This window comes from Lontra canadensis, unplaced genomic scaffold (genome assembly GCF_010015895.1).
Source record: "Lontra canadensis isolate GAN:19392208 unplaced genomic scaffold, GSC_riverotter_1.0 scaffold19, whole genome shotgun sequence".
Taxonomy (NCBI): domain Eukaryota; kingdom Metazoa; phylum Chordata; class Mammalia; order Carnivora; family Mustelidae; genus Lontra; species Lontra canadensis.
The window spans coordinates 17558960-17576511 of record NW_022631013.1 but is presented as its reverse complement, the minus strand read 5'-3'; the positions used below and the strand labels follow the sequence as shown (position 1 = coordinate 17576511).

Sequence of the window (17552 nt, the reverse complement as noted above, 5' to 3'; positions counted from 1 at the left end):
CAAACTGAGGGTTGCTGGGGGGAGGGGGGTTGGGAGGGTGGGGTTATTATGGACATTGGGGAGGGTATGTGCTATGGTGAGTGCGGTGAAGTGTGTAAACCTGGCGATTCACAGACCTGTACCCCTGGGGAAAAAAATATATGTTTATAAAAAAAAGAAAAATAACAAAAAAAAATACATTGCAGTCACTTTAAAAGCACTTTTTTTTTTAATTTTATTTACCTATTTGACAGACAGAGATCACAAGTAGGCAGAGAGGCAGGCAGAGAGAGAGAGAGAGAGGAGGAAGCAGGCTCCCCGCTGAGCAGAGAGTCCAATGCGGGGCTCGATCCCAGAACCCTGAGATCATGACCTGAGCCAAAGGCAGAGGCTTTAACCCACTGAGCCACCCAGGGGCCCCAAGAGCACTTCTAACACAATGACTTAACTCTAAGCAAATTGTAAGAGCTGCCTAGCTTCCTAGGCCTTCCCTGTGCACTGGGCACTTCCCAGGCATTATGATGTTCTCACGTTTAATTCTCACAGTGAATCTGTAAGGAAGGAGGTAGCATTAGCCCCGTTTTAGAGATAAGGAATTTATGACTCAGAGACACTAAGTGACTTGTAGAAGGTCACTCAGCTTGTAAATGATGGAGCCAGAATTTAAGAGATTACCAGGATTACTGTCCCTAGCCATTCTGCTTACTGCCCCAGAAAATGAGAGACAAGCTCAGCTGACTGAAGAAGACTGTGGCCAAGCCAGCATGGAGTGTTTGGGACTTAAGGAACCATTTGCAGACACTACAGAAGTTGAGAGTGAAGCATCAGAGAATACAGAAGAAGGTGGTCGTTCCAACCATTACCTGGGACTAGAAATTTAGTATCTAGTTGAAAGAGAATGGATGGTCAATATTCATTAAATGTGTATGTTTTTGTGAATGGTTACATACGTTTACCTATATGTAGTACTTAGTCGTTTTATATACATTTTCTATTTTTGTGAAAGTTCCAACTGCAAGTGCTTGTCTAGTACAAATATTTGCATCCACCTTCCATACTAATCATAAGTATTAAACTTTCCCTGGCACCCTCTTCCCCCTTTCCTACTCTTACCACACCCTGTTAGTTTCATTTACAGTAATTTTTATAATTTATAATTAGTGTTTCTTTGCATACCTGTGTATTGTCTAGCTCTCACTCCCCTTACAGGCAATGGGAAATTTCTACCAGAGGCATGGCTTACAGTAGAAGCCTAAAGTATTTTTCTTGATTGAATGAGTGCTCAGTTGAGGATTCTATTTCCTGACTGGTAAACGTCCTTCATAGTTGGTGAACATTAGCTCTTTGTCTGTCAAATTTGTTGCATGTATTCTCGTTTCTCATGTTCCCTTTGTTTTTTATTGTTGTTTATGATAGGTGTTTAATCTAGAAATAAGGTATATTGTAATATTCAGTTTAATGTATTTCTCTTCATCATGATTTCTGAAACATTGGTACCTACTAGGTCTTTTTTTTTTTTAAGATTTTATTTATTTATTTGGCAGAGAGAGACACAGTGAGAGAGGGAACACAGGCTGGGGGAGTGGGAGAGGGAGAAGCAGGCTTCCCACTGAGCAGAGAGCCCGATGAGGGGCTCAATCCCAGGACCCTGGGATCATGACCTGAGCTGAAGGCAGATGCTTAACAACTGAGCCACCCAGGTGCCCCTTTATTGGGTCTATCTTTTAATGATTTGCTGTTATACTTTTAACTCTTAAATGATCTGGAATTAATATTTAACATATGGTGGAATTGGGAATTTAAATGAAATTATTTTCACAAACGATTATTTTCTCAACCCTTAATTTCAAGTGTATTTCTTCCATATTCCTTTATGATTTGCAACATATGATCTATCAATATAGTCTATTAAATCAATGTACTTCTTTACATACATTAACATATCTGTTCTATTCATTTACCTGTTAATCCTTTTGCTACTACTTCCTTGTTTTAATTATTGTTTTATAAAAATTGGGTTTTCTGATGTATTCTACTATCTCTTCAGACAAGGCCCCTCTATCATTTTTCCATTTCCAAATTATCTTACCATTCTTGCCTGACTCTACTTTCTGTGGAATTTTAATATTTTACTAGTTATCAATCCAGTGTGATCATAGCAGGTGAAGCAATCTTTCCTTGCACCACTGACTGATCCTCCGACACTGGCAACTTCATTGCCATCCTGGCAGCTCCTCTCTCCCTCCAGCTCTGCACTTGACTTGTTGAGATTCCATGCACGCATTTCAGCATGACCATTCTTGCCCTATACTTTTTGGAATTTTAGCCTCCGAACCAGTGTAGGAGCAGATTATGATGGGAATCAAACCCTACACATCAGTGGAGCAGAGCAGCATGTCATCTTAGGTAGAAATAAAGATTAAGTTCAACATGTAGGAAAATTATCTGAAAGCCCCTTACATTATCTATTTAGTTTGGCATGTATGGTTTTTGTGTACAGAAAACTATGTGCAATAATACACATATATTATAATACATAATAATACATATAACATGTCATATATTACACTCATTTAGGGGAGATTTAATGGTATATTTTCTCTCTCCCTACATCCCTGTACTGAGTCTGTTTATTTTAATTTATGTAAATTGAATCCACTTATGAGGCAGTTTTACTCTGTCTGCATGGTTGAGAGATGCCTCCTGATTCTTAGGTTATTTCGTTATTGAATCTCTGATTTAGAAGGTAGCAAAATTTATTTTTTATTATTTTTTTATTTTTTTATTTTTTTTTAAAGATTTAATTTATTTATTTGACAGAGATCACAGGTAGGCAGAGAGGCAGGTGGGGGGCGGGGGTGGGAAGCAGGCTCCCAGCTGAGCCGGGAGCTTGATGCGGGGCTCGATCGCAGGACCTGGAGATCATGACCTGAGCCAAAGGCAGAGGCTTAACCCACTGAGCCACCCAAGCGACCCCAAAATTTATTTTTTTTAAATTATATCTCTCAAGCTATGGATTTGCTCTTTTGCAAACAGCAAACTGTATGTAAGACGTAGATTTTGATTCTCAGTTTGGTTTTATGAGTCCTATTCAAATTTTGCCCCAGTTTTGTATGGAAGTTTTACTATTAGGCTTGAATTTCAGTGTTCCAAGTTTTCATATATTTGTGTGTGTGTGTGTGTGTGTGTGCACATGTGCACACCTGTGCTTTTATTATTATATGGAGAGAAACTGGAATATGCTGCATCTGAGGCTACTAGATAAATACAATATCACTAGATGCTTTGAAACTATTATTTAATATTTGTTTGAAGAATGATGTTAAAGGATAAATCTGTTAAAGGATTAACTTCAACTGGAATTTCTTAATAAAATTGCTTATAGGGATGACTGTAATTATATGGATTAATAATTATCCCTGACAGGGGAGGGAAGGTTGTCCTTCATGTCACTCTAATGCCAAATGCAGTTGTTTCTGCCTGGTGCTAAATGCTCAAAATAATTAGCTAATTTCACTTCCCTATTTAGCAAGAGGAAAATATTTTCATCCCTGCTTCCTTGCTCCTCACATACCAATTTATTCCGCCCCCTGAACAAGTTTATGGGTGACCCTTTCTTCCAACTAGAGGCAAAATATTGGGTCTTGAAGCTCTGTTGGAATTGTCCTTCTTAGTCTTTTAGTGCAGAGATTATGATCATAGCTAGGATTTGAGGTAAGCAAAAGAAAACTGTGTTTGACAAATACTATCTCTGATTAACTAAGAACCATGTGAAAAGAGATGGCTGAGATATGGTCTTTAACCTAAGGAAACTTCCAGTCTAGCATGAAGGATAAACACTTAATCGAATAGCTACATTATGAAGAGTTCTGTATTAGAGGTATGACCAAAATGAGACCATGACACAGACATGAGATGATTAATTCTGCTTGGTCAGGAGTCAGAGGAACAATCAAATCAACAAAAACCCAGTTCACCATTACAGGAAATCAAGAGGGCAAAAATATTGTGAGAAAAAAAGATCAGCAGTTCTGTCAACTGTACTTCAATTTTTAAAAAAAATTTTTAAAGGTTAACAGCAGCAGAAACTAACATGAGTTAGTTTTGGGAAATCTGCATGAAGAGCTGAGTTTTGGAGGATAAATACAAGCGTCCAGGAGATGTTGAGAGAGTAACATACCCCATTTGTGTAGGTGTAAAAATGCTCACTCTGCTACAAGGAAAATAAATTGTCCACTATGACTCATCTTGGTGTATATGTTTGGAGTTGGAGGTGAAGTTAAAGACTAGGAATGGCCTCCTAAGCCATACTATTGATTCTGAAATTTGTTCTATGGGTGACTCAGAGGTTAGGGTGCAGAAGAATGGTATGCTCATATTTATGTTTTAGAAGGAAAGCTGGCAACAGAGTAGGAAGCTGAGGCCAAGAAGATAGTTGGGAATAATTTGTTCCTGTCAGCTAAATGTAGAGCTTGCCCTCCGTTCCTTTTTGCTTCTGGAAGAGGGTTAAAGCAGAGGAAGAAATAGAAAGGAAGAAAAAGCTAAAAGAGGACAAGAACGTTCTGGAGGCATTTATATTGATCAGTTGTAGGAGTGAAGAAGGGAAGCTTCCATTCCTCTCACCTCAAGATCACTTGTATGGCATCTTGGGCCTGGAAACCAGGAACTACCTACTAGATGCTGTCTCCTGGTTTCTAACACCTTTTTTTGCCTCTTACATCTGATCTTGTCATTAAATTTTAATAAAAAAAAAAAAAACAAAAACAACTTTCGTCATTTCGTTCCTAACATGACAAATGCTAACTTGCAGTTTAAACACTTAGCACCTAATCAAGATCCTTATTTTCCCTCTTCCTGTTGAATGCTGCCTGGAGATGATTCTCCAGAAGTTCTGCTTTTATCATTACAAACCCTGCTCAGAAGCTTAATTTGAAGGACAAAAGTTCTCAGGATAAATTTTAAAACTCCATCCTTCACAGGCGCCTGGTTGGCTCTGACGGTTAGGTTAAGTAACTGCCTTTGGCTGGGTTCATGATCTCAGAATCTTGGGATCCAGTCCCACATCGGGCTCCCTGCTCATGGGGAGCCTGCTTCTCCCTCTCCCTCTGCCTGCTGCTCCCCCTGCTGGTGTGTGGGCTCTCTTTCTAATAAATTAATAAAATCTTTAAAAACAAAAACGTCCATCCTTCCTACCAGCATGATAGCTCTCAGTTACTGTGGCCCTTTGCCATAGTCTTTCTCCCATAAATCCCTTCTGAATCTTCACTCCTTAGTCTGCTCCTATTAAAATTCTTTTGGTCCTTCATAGAATTAAAAGTTCAGCTCAAATCCTATTTCTCGTTACACATTTTTAGGTGAGTAACGGGAGGCCACACTTACCTTATGTAAAGCACTTGAAACTTTATTTGGAAAGCCCTCTTCCTTTCTCTACATATATTATTTGTCTGAATGTTTGGGAGTTCTCAAAAATATCTGATAGCCTAGTTTCCAGTGGGACCATGTTTCGTTCAATCCAGCCAGTATTTATTGTGCTCCTAATATGTGGAAGGTATCATGCTAAACATTCTCAGGATGCCAGTGTTAAGGGATAAGTAAGTCAAATGTCTGCTCTCAGAAAGAACAGCTAACAAATTTATTAATTGGAGAGTTGTTTCTACTTGACCTGCATGATTAATGATTTGTGACTTTTCAAATAAGAAATGATAATAAGAAAAAGTACTCTTCCTTCATTGATTTGGTGAATTCCATAAGTAGATGAAATTGTGATGGAAATTCCATAAATGTGTTTAAATGGCACACATTTCACATTTCACAGCAAAAATCCCTTCTCAACAGACACAAATACAATCAAGCCTTCAGTACTGAACTATACACTTTATCCTACTGTATATGTTGCTAATTAGAACATAGGTCTTCGGGGCACCTGGGTGGCTCAGTGGGTTAAAGCCTCTGCCTTCAGCTCAGGTCATGATCCCAGGGTCCTGGAATCGAGCCCCGCATCGGGCTCTCTGCTCAGCGGGGAGCCTGCTTCCTCCTCTCTCTCTGCCTGCCTCTCTGCCTACTTGTGATCTCTGTCTGTCAAATAAATAAATAAAATATTTTAAAAAAAAAGATAAAAGAACATAGGTCTTCATCCATTTGGGCTGTTATAACAAAATATCACAGACTGGGTGGCTTATAAACAACAGAAATTGATTTCTCACAGTTGTAGAGGTTGGAAGTCAGAGATCAGGGTGCCAGTTTAATTGATTAAGGGCTCCCTGCTGGGTCACAGCCTGCCAACTTCTCACTCAGTACTCACGCAATAGTAGGGGCTGGCTCTAGGGCATTGATCTCATTCATGAGGATTCTGCTCTCATGACTTCGTCACTTTCCAAAGGCCTCACCTCCTTCTGCCATCATATTGAGCATTAGGATTTCAGCATGCATTTGGGGGAAACAGAAACATTCAGATAGTAGCTCCATGTGTATTTAAAATGCCTTCCTCAGAGGCTAAAAGTTTAGGAAACTGATGTATCCATTTTCCACACCATCCTTATATAAGTGCCTGCGCTGTTTTAGACTTCTCTGCTATTCATTTTAAAGGAAAGCAAACATAATTTATTTTAATTATTTTACCTGAGAGGAGAATTTAACAAATGAGTTACTACCAGCCATAGTTAGAAATAGAATATATGAAGGGGACAAGCTATAAGGAGGTAGACAAGCCTGATAAAAATTTAAGACCAGCTGGGTCAGCCCTGACATTTACACCAAACCCATTTGCCCTCTGGTACTCTTAGTAAGGAAAACAGTTGTAAGGATTCAGTAATCCCATTAGATAGGAAATACAGTTTTCCAGATGATGGGAATTTTATCCCAGAGGGATTTGAATATTACAGGAAAAAATGAAGGATTAAATAAGGCTCAGAAGAAAGCAGACATACCCTATGTTACCATCTTTGGCCAATGCTTTCTAATTCTTCTTTTTCGTATCTTTAAATACAGAATCCCCTTCACCTACAACTGAGTTTAGAAAATTCATTAAGTTCTGATGCTGATGTCACTGTCTCAATCCTGACCATGAACAACTGGTACAATTTTAGCTTGTTGCTGTGCCAGGAAGACTGGAACATCACCGACTTCCTCCTCCTTACCCAGAATAATTCCAAGTTCCACCTTGGGTCTATCATCAACATCACCACCAACCTCTCCTCCACCGACGACCTCTTAAGCTTCCTGCAGGTCCAGCTTGAGAGTATTAAGAACAGTACGCCCACCATGGTGATGTTTGGCTGTGACATGGAGAGTATCCGGCGGATTTTTGAAATTACCACCCAGTTTGGAGTAACCCCGACTGAGCTTCACTGGGTGCTGGGGGATTCCCAGAATGTCGAGGAACTGAGGACAGAAGGTTTGCCCCTCGGGCTCATTGCTCATGGAAAAACAACTCAGTCCATCTTCGAGTACTATGTACAAGATGCCATGGAACTGGTCGCAAGAGCTGTAGCCACGGCCACCATGATCCAGCCAGAACTCGCGCTTATCCCCAGCACCATGAACTGCATGGAGGTGGAAGCCACAAATCTCACTTCAGGACAATATTTATCAAGGTAAGATGCAAGGCCTGTGTTACATCCCCACTCACACGGTTTTGACTCGAAGCAAAATTTCCCTCTCTCTCCCCTTTGCAGAAATCTTGACTTTGAGTAGCTTTCGGCTCTAATAATATTTTTGAGAGGCTTTTGGTTACATAAGCGAGTATTTCATGATCTGTCATCTGGAATTTGATCTACAGATTTGAAAGCGCGTGGTATGTCATAGGGAACACACAGTCCTGCTTTTAAATCCTGGCTTAGCCCCTTACGAGCTATTTGTTCTTGGCAAGTTGTTCAAAAACTCTGACCCTCAGTTTTCTAATTAATAAGCTAGGATTACATTGAATAGCTTGATAGATGATAATTAAGATACCATGAAATTATGTATGAAAAGTACCTAAGACCATGCTCTGGCTTCATAGTAGATACACAACAAATGTTTCTCTCCCTGCCCACTCTTATATCAACGGATTTAGACAAATCTTTCACAATCTATACAGAGAAAAAAATTAGTTGAGCAAGAAATGGATTTTTCTCTCTCCTCCTAGGCCATGATGCTAAAAGCATTATAGAGTCATAGTGGAAGACATACACCCTGGAGTTAGACTCTCTGAGCTTGAATTTTAGCTGTGCCACTTACTGTCTATGTAACTTGGTCAAGTTATTTAACTTCTCTGAGCCTTATTTCCTGTGTCCTCTATCCATTTATGTAAAAAGGACATAACAGGGGACTCCTGTGTGGCTCAGTGGGTTAAAGCCTCTGCCTTTGGCTCAGGTCATGATCCCAGGGTCCTGGGATCGAGCCCCGCATCGGGCTCTCTGCTCAGCGGGGAGCCTGCTTCCTCCTCTCTCTCTCTGCCTGCCTCTCTGCCTACTTGTGATCTCTGTCTGTCAAATAAATAAAATCTTTAAAAAAAAAAAGGATCTAACAATAGATCCTACTATTCACCGGGTCCTTGTAATAGATGGGTGATAGCTAGATAGCTAGCTGGACAGAATTGAGAGTTCCACAAGAGTTTTACTGCCAGAAACTTGGAGTTTTACATATATATATACATACATATATACATATCCATATATGTGTGTGTGTGTGTGTGTGTATAGGCATCTCTAATTACATACTTTTTTATTTAAGTACCTTTCTTCTCCAGTTTCTCAGTCTGGTTCAGAAGGTAGAATGAAAAAGCCCATTTAATTTAAAGAATAACCCATAATATGGAAATAGTTTTCATGATCCCTGGGAAAAGGAGACTGTTGTTAAAAGATATTCTATAGGAGCCTAGTTGTTTTTTTTTTTTTTTTTTTTTTCATGAAATGGACCACCTGTGATCAGAGAGACCAGATAAATTTTTGCCCTTTTAGAGGTGAGGGCTTAGCTCCAGGCTGGTCCCATTTTTAAAGTTTATTTACTTACTTTTAGTAATCTCTAGACCCAACTTGGGGCTCAGGCTCACAACCCTAGATCAAGAGTCTCATGCTTTTCTGAGCAGGCAGCCCTCTTGGAGCAAGAACATTTACTGAGAAATAAAAAACAACTCAAGTGTCTTGCATTTTAGAAAGACATGACTATATGATGAAATGTCAGGTGGTCATAATCATTTTATATTTAATCTGTTTAAATTAATATGTATATAGATTGAGCACCTACTATGTGCAAGGTGACATGCTAAATGCCATATATTGGCAGAGTTTAATCACAGCCCATACACTCCCTAAAGAAAGTTGTTAATACAATAAAATAATTCAAAATTCACTTATCAGGAATCTACTGATAATAAAATTAGATATTCTGTCATCATCTGAACTTTCCATTTTCCCCATATTGTATTTGAATTTCCACAAGATTAAAGTCTTTGCCTATTTTATTTTATAGATGCTATCAAGATTTAATCTTCTATTTTTGAACTAGCACATAATTGAGGCTCAGGATTTTATCTGGAATAAGAAAATTCTCCTTCGTAACAAAAATATAAGCAAAACTCTTATGTGTAATTTTGAATAGTCATTATTTTGGAAGGACAATCATAAATAGCAAATAGGAAAAAGCCCTTATGAAAGCTACATTAAGTTATTTAGCATCTTTCTGCCTCATGTAAAATGGAAAGCACAAGAAAAATGATTCTGTTTGGATCCTAAAAATGTTTAGAAACTACAGGGAGAAATATTTGTTGACTTGGGTTGTATATACCCTAGGGGTTCATCTTATCAAGATCAAACTGATCTTTCTGGCTCCTCAAGGTTTAATTTATATTAAAGCTATGTGCCTCCTTTCACAAGGATCCCATGGTACTTTGTACATGAAATTATATGGTGATACTTAGCCCATTCCATCATCATTATTTGTCTATGTGTCTGACTTCTGAGCTAAAGTATAAATTTTATTAAGTAGAGACACTATTATTCAGCCCAGTTTAATGCCTAGCACATAGCAGCCACTTAATAGACATTTATTGAAATAGAAGGAAGGAAAGGAAGTTTTATATTATATTTACATCTTATATTATCTGTGGCCATAGAAGAAAAATAGGTGGTTGGTAGGTAAATAAAATTTTGTCTAAATTAAAAACATAGTCTTTTTTAACTTGGGTATTTAGTGTCTTTCTTCTTTTCCTTTTTTTCTTTTTTTTAACGGAATATTAGGTTTGTGGATAACCTTTGCCCTTGAGGCTGTTTCCACATGTTCATCTCACAAAGTTTGAAAGTTTAAAAGATTTGGAGCCCAGCAGCAATTCACTCTGTAAAAGGATCAGTGACAATGTGTTCATCTCCATGGATGTGTTTGAGAGTGAATTCCAAGAACTTCAGGAAACATGCCTAGGACTTCTTAGGCTCCCTGAGGAATATGGTCAAAGAGAAAGTTTCAAAGGGAAGTGGGTTAAACCCTGGAAGGAGTCTTTATAATGAATAACTGAAAAGCTGCCTTAAGCCATAAAACATCTGTGGAATTAACATCAGTCTTATTTATTTTGTTGAATACAGTCTTTTAGGAAGTTCATTATTCTCAGTCCATAAGTCTCATCTGCATACAGTAATTTTCTTAATTGTTCCTAAATTTTGTGAGGCTGACCCCACGCCTTCACTGCGTAATGAAAGACATGAGGATAATGAGCCATGAATAGCGGGTGTCAGTTATGCAAGCTTTCATTTCTCACACAGTCATTTTCAGTTTGGCCTGACAGAATTGTTAACATTTTAAAATGTTAATGAAATCACCAAAAACATGGATTTTTCAGCATAGGCTTTAGACTTGAAAAATGATTTCTCATGACAGACTACATAGATGTCATTAAAGGTATAAGGGATTTTATTCTTCCAGGGTCCCCACTTACCAGAGCTAATGTCTATCAAAAGTACATGTAGATAAAACCAATTGGGAGCTAAGTTCATAGTGTGATCTTTAACAGTTCATTCGTAAGTTGTTTTATAAAATGTCAATTATTTGAAGTGATGATATCTGGTTTGTTATTCAGTAACATGAGTGTTTTTGTCCAGCCAATGGCTAGTTGTTGGACTAGGGTGAGGTAGACAGAATAAAGACATGCATCCTACCATTTTCAACCTGACAGCCTATTTATTGCCTGAGGTTGAAAAGTAAGGAAATGATGATAAAACAAAAAATATGTGATTCTTAAGTAGAGATATGTTCCTATAGACAGAGGAGGAAATAATTAACTGTTCTCAGAGAGTGAGGAAGAAACACTGGAATTGAATCTTGCCAAACGAGTCATTTTCTGGTTTGGAGCAAATCCAGAGTCATAGAAAATGGCAAAACCCTAAAGAGAAATTTGGTATAGTTGGAGCATACATTGCATGTGAAGAGGATTTGACATGATTCTGGAAAAGTAGTTAATTTGATAGCATGCCACACAGGGCTTTTATGCCAGGCTAAGGAGTGTGCATTTTGTATGCCTACTGGATGTCACATGAATGGCCGAACATAGCCATGACATATTCATAAAGTCATAGTCCTGTAACGAATTAATCAGATAAAGTAATACAGCATAAAAACCTCGAAAGTAATTTTTTAAACCATTACAATAGAAAAATTGTTTTTATTTCTCAAAATTAGTTTTAGCCTTGCCCTCATTTTCTCCCTTGAGTTATAAATGCCAGACTCTGGTGAAAGTAGCTGGGAGTTTGACCAACTGTTTCTAGCGTTAGGCTTTGCCCGTGCTTACTTTAGGCCTTAGATGTTAATGAATCCATCGTTCCTATAGAAAGAGCTCCCTAGGATTAGTCATAGCATGTTCAAAAACTGTTATCCTTTCTTTAAGGGTACCAAGAGTCTAGACACTTAATCTTGTTCCCTTGGCATAAGAAGTCTCTGACCCTTTAGCTTACTAATTATAGTCCTGATAGTTATTCTAGCTTCTCAGCTGGCCATAAAATCTTGCCTTCATTCTTTGAACAGCTTCTACAGGTCAGTTCTATATCAGGTAGGCAGTGATTAGTTCACTTAGTCATTCGCAACCATTTGTTGAAACTTAACTCGTATTAGGTGAGCACTTTGGCTAATGCTGGAGACACAAAGAGTAGAAAATAGGGGACCTGCTCTCAGGAATCTTATAATCCCCTTCTTCTGTTCTCTCACTAAGCGAAGATATGTTTCTCAAATTATCCATATTTTTTTATCCACTTTCTTTGACTTAGCTGTTTATCACTCTTTGACGGGATAACACGCATTCTGCCATTATTTTCTCACATCAGCTGGTATTGTTAGGCCCCCTCCTCATTTGTCCGTGAAGAATGGTCCAACATACTAGAGACTCTTTCTCCTCCTTCAAGCTCTGGTCATTCTTCGTTCTTGCATGGTCAAGCAATACCAAGATTCACTGGCCTTTCGCTCACAGTAAATGTTGCTTTATTTTACTGATTCTGGACATATTGTTTACAACCTACTATGTGCCAGGTATTGTGAGGCACTAGGAAACTTCAGGAAAAAAGTCCAAAACAAATATCTATTTTTTTTTAAGATTTTTATTTATTTATTTATTTGACAGAGAGAGATCACAAGTAGGCAGAGAGGCAGGCAGAGAGAGGAGGAAACAGGCTCCCCGCTGAGCAGAGAGCCCGATGTGGGGCTCGATCCCAGGACCCTGGGATCATGACCTGAGCCGAAGGCAGAGGCTTTAACCCACTGAGCCACCCAAGCGCCCTACAAATATCTATTTAAAAATCCTAAGATATAAATCAATGGACCCCATTTTATTCATGGATATTAAAGGAGTTCCAGAAGAACTTGAGGCTGCATGATATAATTCTAATTTTGGATGTTCTTGCCCACCTTTACAATAATTTGCTGGCATTGTGATTATAGCAAAGTTATTTAATCTTTGGAAACTATAAATCCCTTAACTATAAGGATCCCCACCTTGAAAACTCAAGTGGTGTGCCTAGGGTCGTTTGGCTAGTACTTTATAGGGGAAGATTGTAACCACTTCATCTAAATCCAAATTCCCAATTGAGAAGTAATATAAATCTTCCTTAATTGGGATTCCATTACTTTGTAATTCATATTCTTTTAGTCAAAGCTATGTAAATCAGCAAGCATGATGAACCATGTATAAGCATTCTTGTCCTGAGGACCCTACTGAGTCAAACTAGTTAGCCTATAGGTTTCATCAGTTACTTAGAAGAGATGCAGTTGCACTGAACATGGGAGCCAGGGATCGGAGGCTGGTAACACTGGTTCCGTGTATTCCCAAGGAGAACCCATTGCTGTGAGGTAACCTACTGTGTCCTGCTGACTCATAAATTAACACTCTCGGCTAGGGTGTCCAAGGTGTCAGTACTTCTAGAAAGCACATACCTTGGTGTCATGAATCTCAGGGACCAACATTTAAGTTCTGTTTCCAGATGTTTCCAGTAGGAGTCCCTCTCACTGGCCTAACTTGACTGAAATCCTTTGAACTTGCCACTCTCTGTCACTTAAGTCATTGCCAGGAGCTGAGTCTGAAATTTCCACTAAGTCATGGAAGCCTCAAATAAGGAACATTAGAAAATAGGTATTCCCTCAGGACTCTGTTTTGATGAAAACAGGTCAAATTTGCTTAGTCCAGCATCCAGCAAGTTTTACACTGTGGAATTTTTCCAAATTAGGAGAGCTTCCAAGCTTTTATTTGCCAGAGAGGAAATTGTGCTCTTTGTTGACTATACTTTGTATTCATCTATTATAAAATCTGGAAATGTGTCAGAAAGAGGTATGAAAGTGCAGAGGGTAACACTGCAGCTCCACACTGAATTCCAGATCTATCTCAGGCCACATCCATCACCAGACCCTATAACCCTTTGGATGGATGATTGACTGGTAAACGCCACATGATGCACCAATGCCAGGGCCATGCTGCTGGAAGGCATAGCAGCACCTGGGTCAGTGCTGGAGCCAGATCCAGAGAGCTAGCTAGAATGGAGTAAGGAGGGGTATTCCACAAAGCAACCAGGAGCAGTCAGGGGTTGGGCACAGACCATAGTTGTGGAGAAGGGTCAAGGTCCCTACCAAAAAGCAAAGGGAAAAGAAAACAACTTAAGGGTATGGAACAGATCTAACCATAATGAGAGAGAAAAACAACAGAAAGGAAAAAGTGCCAACTTGTCACTTGTGGCACACAAAAGCAGGAAAAAGAGTGTTCTACCCTTGTGTCTGATTTTTTAATGTGTCCTATTCACACTGATACCAACACAGCCTGAAAAGTATATTAACACAATCACATAGGCTACTATTTTTCTCCTCTTGGGAAAAAAGCCAAGAAGGACAGGAACTGTACTTCCGCCGTACAGTTTCACTTGTAAGTAACTGTGTTTTGCTGATGTTGGCAAAGCATAGACTCAAATGATTCGTGTGTTTGTACATATATACGTTTAACATGTTAGTAAATTGCTCTTATCTTATCTATCTTAATTGATAGGAATTTATTTTAAAAGCTGAGCTTTGTAAGTTGATGTGACCAATGATTAAAATACGTTGGGGGGACCCTCTGCTCTGATTTCTAATTCCTATTAAATTTCTAATTTAATTTCTAATTTCTAATTTCTAATTCAATTTCTAATTCCTATTAAATTCCTTATTATCAGAGATTTCTGTTTTTTATACGATCCATTATTTGGGGGAAAATATGAGAATTTCAGTGCTTGAACAATTTGCAAACTGCAGATGCAGATAATTCCTGGCTCTCTGAGCCCTATTCTTCTGGCAAAGTGATGAAGAGCTCTTTAAGAGATACGTGTCTGAGCTGAGCAGATGACATGTGTTTAATTGCATTTACCCCATAGACATCACTGAGTGGTAACTCTGGCCAGGCACCGTGTTGTGCCTAAGATTCAGAGATGGCTCGGAACTCTCTAGGTGCTTAGATGAACGCTCAAGTCTCTTTTAGCTTGACAGCCTGCAGTGTCACGAAGCAGAGCAGTGGGAAGGCCGGGTTTGTTTATTCCTTCCAGCCACTCTGTGGAAGAGACTGCTCTTGGAATATGGAGAATGTCAAAATCTACACCCTCACTGATTTATGGCCCATAGAGCCAAAGATGGAGGTGATCATCTGCCAAATACTTGAACTTCAGGATTACTACAAAGGATTAGAGAGAACAGTGAAGGCATTGTTTCACATGGAGCTTAAGAAATCATCTATATTTAACATTTAATTTGGAGAGCTGTCCCATACACAGAGAACAAAATCAAAGAAAGCAATGTCCTCTGACAGAATTGGACCATGGGTAAGCTCTGTGGCTGAGGTGGCAAATTTGGGTCACCGGGCAGGGGTCTGCTGCGATGAAAGAGGCCACAGACTGAAAGCTGAACTAGGAACAGCTGGCCATACAAATAGGCAAAGGGCCTCCAGGGCCATTTAAAAAAAAAGGGAGATGGTAAGAGAGGCATGAAAAGAGTAAAGGGAGATACATAAATGGACTTTGCAGGAGGGGGAGCAGGCCTAGGGTGACAACAACAACAAAAATCATAAAATTAACTGGGGATGGCAAGAGCTGATTCAAGACAAGAATTCCTTTTAATAGGACAGAGGATTAGTGATCCTCCTCTACGAAGTTCACTGACAGGAAAAGAGGGGAAGAGAGGAAGAAGAGAAAACTCGGAAAAAAATCAGAGAAAGAGCAAAAAGAAATAATGAGAATACCATGGATTATCCCATATCTCAGAAACTGTAAGAAACCTAAGGGAAGTAATCTAGAGCCTGGGGAAGCGACATGAAATGAGGATAATTTAGAAAACACGGGGCATTAGGGAAAAGTTTTGAAGAATTAAGAAAAACCACACACATGAATTAAAATACAAACATAAAATATGAATAGCTAATAATTCAGACAACTGGATATAAGTGGTTGTAAAAGATCAGAACTGAGTGTGAGTTCTCTAAAAGACATAGGACTATCCAAAGACAGAATAGTTTGGGGCTCTCCAATGATAAAGAGTTGGAAAAAAAACCGTGTGGGTATGAGCTTGTGACAGATGTGAAAGTGTAGAACTTCGAAGGATGTGAGTTTTGTCTGGCAGATTTATTACATGATTGTAGATAATGAATCATGTCAAGAAAAGAGGGCATTTCTGAACATTAGTAGATCTCTTCCCAGCTCTCCTCCCTCCCCACAACTACTGCTCCAAGAAAAGGAAAATGGGCAACTTTAAGGATATTCCTTTGTCTCATACTAAAAGGGCTTTATTGAGCTTCTGCTATGGTCAGTAGCTCTAGAGCTAAATTAAAAGTGACCAAGAAATAAATATTTAGATTCACTGCATAGGAGCAAGTCGACCTGACAAGAATTAGGTGGTGCTGCTGGGAGGGAAGTTGGAGAGAATGTCACCAACAATAATGGAGGCACAGGCAAAAATTGAAAATTAAGTTCTCACAGTCTAAAAAATGTTATAGAGCTTTATGGAGGATGAACAAATCTCTCATTCCTCAGGGTGGGGGAGAATATTAAACATGATGAGATGATCATGGGAAAAGAAATTTGGCTCATTTTTCAAGATATAAGAGAATGAGGATACAGATTCTTTTAATGATACAAAAGAAAGTTCCCAGAGGGGAAAATAAATTTAATGGCTTTACAGAGCAAAATAGATATGCCCGTGTACAAATAAGATTAATGGAAGGCAATGGTAAGGGGGGAAAAAGATAAGAGGACAATTTAAAAAGAAATAAAAAACAAATGAGAGAAGTAGATATACAAAGATAAGTTGAGTTAAACTGCTGGGCACCAGAGAAGACATGAGAGGATGATGATGTATTTAAACAATGATTTGGTTCCTACGTGATCAAAAGGAAGACTGGAAACAGTGGGTTATTACAGAACTAGTTCAAAAGCAAGAATAGGTACAGATTTATAGCAAATATTAAAAACATAATGCTAGTAAGACTATATAGTGAATAAGAAAAATCTTAATAGCTATTAAAATCTCTTAAGAGCATGGCAACATTATTTGCAGCAGGAGGTTTTTATGTAGATTTTAGACCAAATTTTTACAAAGTAAAAGTATGATAATGTATAATGAATAATAAAATTAGATAAATTAAGATAAACACTACAGTCAACATTCTGTTATTAAGGAATATAGAAGTATTTGACACAGTTGATCACTGCCCCTCCTTGAAACATCTCTTTTACTTGGCTTCTAGAACCCAGTGATGCCTGCTCTGCTCTTAGCTCTCTGGATAACTTCTCAGGTCCCTTTGCTAGTTCTTCCTTAGCAGCGCCACCTTCAGGTGTTCCAGTGCCCCAGATTTATTCCTGGGTCTTCTTTATAATTACTCATCTTGTAATCTCATTTGGTCTCCTTAAATACCATGTCTAGAAGGATGGCTTCCAGTTTCGTAGCTCCTGTCTGTACCTCATTTCTGGGCTCCACATGATCTCCAGCTACCTACTTGACATTTGCCTTTCAATTTCTAGAAGTTACCTCCAACTTAACCTGAACAAATTGAACTGGTAGTTCTTTTTTTAAATTTATTTTTATTTATTTTTTATTATGTTATGTTAGTCACCATA

The 17552-nt window shown here is 38.6% G+C and overlaps 1 protein-coding gene across 2 annotated transcripts in view; it reads left to right on the top strand.

Annotated features, from left to right (window-relative positions):
• The window catches only part of GRIN3A (glutamate ionotropic receptor NMDA type subunit 3A), a 150907-nt gene that overhangs the window by 38852 nt on the left and 94503 nt on the right, over nucleotides 1–17552 (top strand). For both annotated transcript variants that reach the window (XM_032860746.1, XM_032860747.1), the window contains exon 2: nucleotides 6967–7571. In XM_032860746.1, coding sequence (XP_032716637.1) covers nucleotides 6967–7571 — 605 coding nt within the window. The remainder of the gene's footprint in view (nucleotides 1–6966; nucleotides 7572–17552) is intronic.